This window comes from Phytophthora sojae (assembly GCF_000149755.1).
Source record: "Phytophthora sojae unplaced genomic scaffold PHYSOscaffold_54, whole genome shotgun sequence".
In the NCBI taxonomy this organism is placed as follows: domain Eukaryota; phylum Oomycota; class Peronosporomycetes; order Peronosporales; family Peronosporaceae; genus Phytophthora; species Phytophthora sojae.
Window position 1 is genome coordinate 1 of NW_009258168.1, and position 9,036 is coordinate 9,036.

The following is a 9,036-nucleotide window of genomic DNA, read 5'->3' on the forward strand; positions in this document are numbered from 1 at the left end:
CAGCTATGTAAGTGCTATTGTGCGTGGTATCGTTCAGAAGGGACTTGAATTCTGGTCATTCTTACCAAAATTTGCTCCACCTTGAAGGTTCGCCAGAAAGTGGAAAAGGTGGAATTTTTTCTGATTTTGCCACTTTTAAAGTGGTCTGGTCATCCTTACTTTTGAGTACTTTTTGCGGAGTTTCGAGTAATGAGTAATGTGCTTGGACTTCCGAGTATGTAAACTTCATTTAATCGTGCGCTGCGTCAACTTGAAACTATTGACTAAACTCTAAAAAGACGTTCCTTGTTGGGATGCCATTCGGACACAAATAACGTGCTACAAACCCTTTAGGGCAAATTACATTTTGTTTTCTGCTAAGATGGCGCTTGAACTCTCTATTAGCTTACTCACGTCCGCATAAGTGGATCGATGCGTTACTTCCCTATATGCATTCACGTTGTATCCTCCTCCGGTCTAGTCCAAGATGGCGATGCTGGACGTGGCATCTTTCCTGATTCACAATATGTGGAATTACTCATAAGTCAGTGAAGTGTACTCACAGTTAAGTAGCACCTGTTGTCGAGTCCACAATCCATGTACGCACCACGGCATAGCATGTAGTGCTGTTTAGTTTGAAGGGATCATGGTTGGCGTAAAGAAGAAGACCTTCGCGTGCAATTCAGCTTCCGACCAGTGAAAAGAGCTTCAACTCTTTTTAGTTCAAGATAAACAGTTAAAAATTGCCTAACTCCACAAACATGTAAGCCAGATTCGCAACACACTAACAAACAGTTTGCAACCACTAGTGTTAGCTATACAGTTACTGTTTGTGCGAACACTACTGACTACCATCGCTAATTACTGTGAGCTAGCTTCACAAAGTAACCAAGCTCAGCAAGCTAACACGTCCTTGTCGTTCATGGCTATCTACGCGCTGAGGTGACTTGTGCCCATGCAAAGACTTTCAATAGAATTGATGTCAGCATCGTTCTCTTCGCATTAAAAGCCTTGCCAGCATCCGAAACATTCAGTCACTGACATCGCGCTGGAAACCAGATCACCAACACCCGGGAGCTCGCTACTCACCCATGTTCAAAAGTTCGAGTGATTTTGGGCGCCTACCGCGGGCTCATATCCTAGATCTAGCTGCCGAGATCTAGCGATACGATCACCGTAGGCGGAGATGCAGCAGTGCGCGTCTCCGGGAGTAGGTAGCCGACTAAACCGCAACAAATTCAAATTCAAATTCAAAAGTTCCAGTGATTCGTTCACTTGAATGAATCACAAACGGGTAATAAATGTAGTGATCGCACTACGTGTGAAACAGCAGCCTCACCAGTGCGGGAGGTGGGCCCAGTAACTAGTGTAGATCAGTACCGAGGTACATATACAAACAAACACAGCACTGCTGGGTTTACAGTATTGCTATGAGTCACAGCACTGTCAGACAGTAAATCCAGAGCATTCAACGTGCTAAACGCAGAAGCAGCACTAAACACAGAAGCAGCACAAACGCACCAACGTAAAACCAACGTGGCTCGGCAGAGGAGGTTGGCAGGGCTCTCAAAAGAGGTAGCATCCTGTGGCACAGCGTAATGTGAGAGGCTTGAAAATGCAGCGGATATCCGTAACCAACTGCTCCGAGAGTTCAGTCGCCCGAACCTGTCGGTTTGCTGCTCAAAACGAGGCCTCGGTAAACCGTGGTTATCCGTGGCCATGGCCGAATCCTTTTCCATGAAGGATCTTCGCAAAAAAACAATCGTGAAGCTGAACTTTCATAAGGAGACAATACATTTATTGCTTATGTACTACAAAACTCATCGGTCAACACCAATACCACAGAAATCGAGGGAGCAATTTCTGCGACCACAGTTGGAAAATCTATCTCCGTTCGTGTACCCCTTGCTCGCTTGAACAACTTACTCAGAGCGGAGACTGCGGTAAGTCTTCTGCGTTGAACCGGTCGCGCCAGTACCAGTGCCGGTGCCGGTGCTAGTGCCAGTAGCGCCAGGCGCGTGAACCGTACCCGGACTTCCACCTGCACCGGGCATCATCTTGCTGAGACTGGAGAAACCTCCACTCATGCCCGGAAAACCGCCACCGGCGCCGCCCATTCCGGACATCATTTTGCTGAAGTCGGGCATGCCGCCCATCCCACCACTGGTGCCGGCGCCGCCCGCGCCAGGCATCATCTTGGAGAGGCTGGAGAGACCCCCAGAAGCACCGCCAGTACCCGTACCGCCCATTCCAGGCATCATCTTGGAGAAGCTCGACATCCCGCCAGTGCCGCCCATTCCCGACATCATCTTGCTGAAGTCGGGCATGCCGCCCATTCCGCCGCCCATTCCGCCCGCCCCAGGCATCATCTTGGAGAGGCCTGAGAGGCCGCCCCCCATGCCACCCATGCCGCCGCTGGTTCCACCCGTGCCACCGTAGTCCCCCTGCGCAGCTTCCTTGTCGGCGTGCACGCCGCTCGTGACGGCCACAACGGCGACGAACAGGGCGAAGACCTTGTTGCTGTTGATCATGATGATGGCTGGAGTGTCGATGATAATGTTACGATGAAACGTTGGTTGGGGTAGCCTTATCGCGCACGCAGCAGCTCGAGTGATGCACTGTGAGGCGTAGAAGGCAAATTTGGAAATGGGCAACGTAGACGAGCAACTTTTCATCGCGTGCCGCGTGCGAGGGGAAACAGTGTCTTGTCGGCGGGAGTGCATGGTATTGAGGAAACACGTGCGCACTTGTGTTAGAGCATCATGGGCCATTAGCGTGTGGCTCGTGTGAGGCCTCTACAGTCTTGGTGGTAAAATCCGCATAACATCGCGGCACTTTACAGTCGAACGATAGATGATACAGACCACCTGGTTGATCTTATCCGATAGCCGACATCGTAAATCTATAGCTGAGCACGGACTGTCGTACGTGATGGCGGGCACCAAGCGAGTCAATTTTATGTATTTGAGGTATCCCCCTGTTTGCTGTTCGAAGTAGCTGTACACCGTACGAACAGCACACTGTAGAACATAGCAAGTTGTAACCACCACATGGTTTGTACGCATATACTTTGCGCTAAATAACGTGTTCAAGGCACAGTATCCGGTGCTCAACGGTGGTAATATCCGTCACCCGATGTACTCGCGTTGATATCATGGAGCAAGGATGGACGGGAAAGTAAAAGGAAAAATGTACTTGAAGAGCTCGCTCCTTCGCAGCTACTAATCGTTTCAACGATCTTAAAAAATAAATGTTATTCAAGTAGTTTTGACTACCTAGATTTTATAGGAAAATTGTTATGACACGTTCGTTTTAATTGCAATCCACAAATAAAAATGAAACACAATAATTGCCGGCGCACATGCTCTTTAAATTAATTGCAACCGCTTGATTTCCTTTAAGCCCCCCCCCCCTCCCCAAAAAAAAAAAAACAATCCCGTCTGATTTTCTGCGTCCGGTAAGGAACGTACAACAATTTTCATTGATGTGAATAAAAAGCATTAGTAATTCTTATTTTGTTTTAGGAAATCAAGCAGTTGGGAAGGTATTCATGCTGATTTGCTTTTTATATTGTCTTGTAGAGGCTGCGACTATACCCTTGGTAGTCTAGGGACTTGCAAGATCTAGCAAGACTAGCAATTAATTTAAAGAGCATGTGCGCCGGCAATTATTGTGTTTCATTTTTATTTGTGGATTGCAATTAAAACGAACGTGTCATAACAATTTTCCTATAAAATCTAGGTAGTCAAAACTACTTGAATAACATTTATTTTTTAAGATCGTTGAAACGATTAGTAGCTGCGAAGGAGCGAGCTCTTCAAGTACATTTTTCCTTTTACTTTCCCGTCCATCCTTGCTCCATGATATCAACGCGAGTACATCGGGTGACGGATATTACCACCGTTGAGCACCGGATACTGTGCCTTGAACACGTTATTTAGCGCAAAGTATATGCGTACAAACCATGTGGTGGTTACAACTTGCTATGTTCTACAGTGTGCTGTTCGTACGGTGTACAGCTACTTCGAACAGCAAACAGGGGGATACCTCAAATACATAAAATTGACTCGCTTGGTGCCCGCCATCACGTACGACAGTCCGTGCTCAGCTATAGATTTACGATGTCGGCTATCGGATAAGATCAACCAGGTGGTCTGTATCATCTATCGTTCGACTGTAAAGTGCCGCGATGTTATGCGGATTTTACCACCAAGACTGTAGAGGCCTCACACGAGCCACACGCTAATGGCCCATGATGCTCTAACACAAGTGCGCACGTGTTTCCTCAATACCATGCACTCCCGCCGACAAGACACTGTTTCCCCTCGCACGCGGCACGCGATGAAAAGTTGCTCGTCTACGTTGCCCATTTCCAAATTTGCCTTCTACGCCTCACAGTGCATCACTCGAGCTGCTGCGTGCGCGATAAGGCTACCCCAACCAACGTTTCATCGTAACATTATCATCGACACTCCAGCCATCATCATGATCAACAGCAACAAGGTCTTCGCCCTGTTCGTCGCCGTTGTGGCCGTCACGAGCGGCGTGCACGCCGACAAGGAAGCTGCGCAGGGGGACTACGGTGGCACGGGTGGAACCAGCGGCGGCATGGGTGGCATGGGGGGCGGCCTCTCAGGCCTCTCCAAGATGATGCCTGGGGCGGGCGGAATGGGCGGCGGAATGGGCGGCATGCCCGACTTCAGCAAGATGATGTCGGGAATGGGCGGCACTGGCGGGATGTCGAGCTTCTCCAAGATGATGCCTGGAATGGGCGGTACGGGTACTGGCGGTGCTTCTGGGGGTCTCTCCAGCCTCTCCAAGATGATGCCTGGCGCGGGCGGCGCCGGCACCAGTGGTGGGATGGGCGGCATGCCCGACTTCAGCAAAATGATGTCCGGAATGGGCGGCGCCGGTGGCGGTTTTCCGGGCATGAGTGGAGGTTTCTCCAGTCTCAGCAAGATGATGCCCGGTGCAGGTGGAAGTCCGGGTACGGTTCACGCGCCTGGCGCTACTGGCACTAGCACCGGCACCGGCACTGGTACTGGCGCGACCGGTTCAACGCAGAAGACTTACCGCAGTCTCCGCTCTGAGTAAGTTGTTCAAGCGAGCAAGGGGTACACGAACGGAGATAGATTTTCCAACTGTGGTCGCAGAAATTGCTCCCTCGATTTCTGTGGTATTGGTGTTGACCGATGAGTTTTGTAGTACATAAGCAATAAATGTATTGTCTCCTTACGAAAATTCAGCTTCAAAACTGACGACAGTAAGAGAATATGTCTTATGTTTAGGTTGAGCTTATTCACTGACTTCGTAATCAGGGGCTCATATCAAGGCTGATACCTGTAATAAATATCGATACTGTATGACCGGATACTTGTATCAGTATTACCTGATATTGGTGGTGGTGCTGTATCGAGATCCAATGATACTTCGGCATATAAATATCGATATCCTGCGACCTAGTCTAGATTTTACCAACCAGGTTATTTCCATGTGCGCTACCGCACATAGTTACTTACGAATCGTAATACCTCAAATGAAATTGTGGTGTGGTAAGAAAAGATCGTGAATATTTTTCTTTGAGGTTTTCCAGTAGTAAGTTGGTAGTAAATCGACAGCAATTCAGGTCAAACCAGATTGTTGTTTTGTTTGTCGTTGCGATCCAAATTACCCTCCTTCACGAAGACACCCCTTTTCCAATGGGCAGACGCATCCGTATCAAGGCCCCTTACCTTCTCAGTGTCTGACTCAATCGTACGAGGAGCTTGTGGTGTGCACCTGAATATACTTCAAGACCGTATTCAAGAACATTCTAAATCTGCGAGTAGGGGAACGTTGCGTATTCAGCGGCGAGTTTCGTGGATCCTGCAGTGACAGGTATTATTGTCGATCTCGAAACTGTTCAGTATCACGAGGATGAGGCATGAATGATCCCGTAGTAGCCATAAGTGTTTGAGTTCTGTCTTTCTGTTGGATTATTATGCTGGCAATGATGAGTGAATCGTCATACTTGTTGGATTGGAGGGCAACCTGTGCTGATCTGTATAATGCCGTGCCATGTACACAAGGGTTACTCTCTGTAGAGAAAATTCATACAAAATAAAATGAAAATTTATTGTTTCCGTACGTGCTCCGCACGGGTAGTTACGCTCCACTAACGTTACGACAAACACACGATCACTATGACAGAAAAAATAACCCCAACGGCATTTGGGCGCAATACTGCTTCGTATCACTCCGAGCGAAGTCTGCGACGAGACCTATTTGCTCCATGTACTGTACCAGTTCCTGTGCCCGAAGTCGTTTTGCTGGAGCCGCCGCCCATGCCTGACATCATGCTGCTGAGACCCGACAGACCGCCGCCACCGCTCGTGCCAGAGGTGCCACCTCCCATGCCTGGGATCATCTTCATCAAGCTTGACATTCCACCCCACCCATACCGCCGCCGCCCATACCCGGGAAACCGCCCATGCCTCCTCCACCCATGCCAGGGATCATCTTCATGAAGTTCGACATGCCCCCCATTCCGCCCATGCCGCCGCCCATTCCGGGGAATCCTCCCATGCCTCCCATACCAGGGAAACCCCCGAAGCCAAACTGGACTGCTTCTTGCTCGGCGAGCACTCCGTTCGTACAAGTCACGACGACAACGAGTAGGGCGACGAGAGTGGATCGGCCGGATGATGTGGTCGGAGTTTGTTGATAGTCAGACGAGGAGTTTGGAGGCCTTGGAGTGTTGTTGAAGACCGAATACTTGCTTGGAAGTGGATTTGGAAATGAGCAGCGGGTAAGAAGGTGCCCGCACCGTTAGGTGATGACCCTGTGCTTCGTGTGGTAACAAGCACAAACGAGGCGTCTGGCTGTTGAAAGAGGCAAGCAGCTAGTGTACAGCCGCCGTCAAGGGCGCACGAGTGGCTTTTGATTCGACTTACCAGCTTTGTCACAGCTGCACCAAGAAATTTTGGCAGCTGGCGTACCGTTAGTGGGCAAGCAATGGGCTTTACGGGCATCTTGGTGGCACTGACAGCCCAGGTCACTCACATGAAGCAGCATGGTGACCCCAGCGACCAAAGTCGCGCCACTAATGGGAACAGACGTTGGAGCCTATCTTGTCCGAAGTATCCACGAGCTCAGTATATGTTTCAGTTCAAGGTGAAGATGTCCAAAGTTCTTAGAACAGAATCGCGAAGCGGTACCAATAAGGACCGCGTTGTGGAATGGGGACGGTTGTTGGCCGCAAGCATTAAAGAAATGTTGCCTGTTCCTAGAAGCGGGGAACATGTGTACTAGACCCCTCCGATTCATGGAGGAAGTACATACCTAACAAAAGCAGCTTTGCCGGGCATTATTCGCAACTAAATTACTTTTAAGTTTTTTTTAAATTAAAAATGAAATATGTTTATTAATATTTCACTTTTTTAAAATAAAAGCGGTACTTACATAGAAGATTTCTAGACTGCCCCAAACAAACGTATCGGATTTTACCGGTATTCGAGGTGTATGACCTCAATAACCTCAATATGTTGTCAAATTCTGCATATTATATATTATCGGAAATCCTATGTTTAAAACAATTAAAGTAGAGTGTTTTCCGCTTTCTCCGATGACCAAGCCTCCCCAATCACCCAATCACGGGAATTCCCGCAGTATGTACCGCAATTAGCTTCATTGCGGTATCCAAGGCACTTTAAAAAAAGGTAAGGTGCGGGAATCATTAACCATAGTGAAAGTAGTATTAATGTATGTATATGATTGGTTCAATAAATTATCATAGTGAATTTAGTATAAACGTATGCAAATGATATAATCAATCTGGTCTATTGACAACCTACTTTACATGTTAGCTAAACTTCCTTACTGGCATTTTGTAGACGAAAATAAAAAGACTTTGCAAACCCTCCGGATTACCTTCCAGCGATGACTCTGCGAGTAAATCCCCAGTTCCACCTCTCCTATCCAGTAAAAACAGGAATCCGACAGTAATATCCTGTGTTGGGAGCAGTAATCAATCACAAACTATTGTTTGAAGGAAGCGTCGTATTTCAAATAGCGCCCACCTCGTTTCTAGTCTGGTCGTGCATCAAAATTAAACACGACAAACTGTGTCGTTTGTGGTTCTGGAGCTCCAAAACCGCATACACACATGGCGGTAAGGGACGCTGCGATTAAAATTCTGGGACTTAGGCCTTGATAATAGCGTTAACCGATTCAGCATCGTGGAAGAATCGATTCTAGGTGTTGGTTGCCCAGATTCCGATGTTTGTCCCGAGTACATAGTACTTTTCATAGAAAATCGGGAATGCAAAATCCCGATTTTAAAAAAGTTAAGGTGCGGGAATCTAGACCAATTTCCCGCAATTAAGGACTGCCGATGACTTTCCAATTTTTGATGTCCGATTAGGTACGAATCTTGATTGCGATTATCTCGTTACCCCAAATTGAGAGAATCAATTGCGGCTTAGTTAGTACAGTATCATTTTGTTTCAGGCAGCCTCAAATAGAGGACCGATCCCATATATATATATATAATATGTACATATTTCCATAAAACGGGCACTTCTAGACAACTTATAATCAACACCGATTTCAATTCTGTCGGAGGGTACACCCCGTTCCAATAATTTTTTTTATTGTACAGACCAGCAAACAGATCGAGGCGAAAACAGGGGACTTGCGTTGCCGGCAGGTATTTTGCACATGGTATACGCGGACGACGAAGACGACTTCGTCAAAGAGTCCAACAGCGCAAGGCGAGCCATTCGGCAGAATCTACAGCACCGGCAGAGGTAGAAGACAATGGGAGCTAAGCCACCGAACCCAAGGCACGGCACAGAAACGCGTTTGCGCTGCCGGAATGACACTACATTCATCGTTAGCATCGCCAACACTCTTGGTTGGTAGTTTATCGTGCCATATATATATTGCGCCCAACCACTTCAATTGGAGACCCGGGAGGGGGGGGGGGGGGTCGCAGTTCGAAGCTAGCATGTACGGATACCCTTACAGAGAAACGGTGTACTCGGGCATCTCCTGCGCCTGCTTCGCAGCCGCAACATC

The 9,036-nt window shown here is 48.1% G+C and overlaps 3 protein-coding genes across 3 annotated transcripts; 1 reads left to right on the forward strand and 2 right to left on the reverse strand.

The window, feature by feature from the left end:
- Positions 1–1,900: 1,900 nt before the first annotated feature.
- On the reverse strand, positions 1,901–2,588 carry PHYSODRAFT_358118 (hypothetical protein; the record flags this gene model as incomplete). The annotated part of the gene is made up of 1 exon (XM_009541899.1): positions 1,901–2,588. The coding sequence occupies exon 1, from the start codon at positions 2,508–2,510 to the stop codon at positions 1,902–1,904; it is 609 nt and encodes a 202-aa protein (XP_009540194.1). The 5' UTR covers positions 2,511–2,588.
- Positions 2,589–4,386: 1,798 nt separating this feature from the next.
- PHYSODRAFT_358119 (hypothetical protein) lies at positions 4,387–5,074 on the forward strand (the record flags this gene model as incomplete). Its single annotated transcript, XM_009541900.1, has 1 exon — positions 4,387–5,074. Exon 1 carries the CDS (start codon positions 4,465–4,467, stop codon positions 5,071–5,073), a length of 609 nt encoding a protein of 202 aa, XP_009540195.1. The 5' UTR covers positions 4,387–4,464.
- Positions 5,075–6,211: 1,137 nt separating this feature from the next.
- Positions 6,212–6,989, reverse strand: PHYSODRAFT_308279 (hypothetical protein; the record flags this gene model as incomplete). Its single annotated transcript, XM_009541901.1, has 4 exons — positions 6,212–6,375; positions 6,420–6,736; positions 6,799–6,839; positions 6,912–6,989. The coding sequence occupies 4 exons, from the start codon at positions 6,987–6,989 to the stop codon at positions 6,212–6,214; spliced, it is 600 nt and encodes a 199-aa protein (XP_009540196.1).
- Between the last annotated feature and the right edge of the window lie 2,047 nt (positions 6,990–9,036).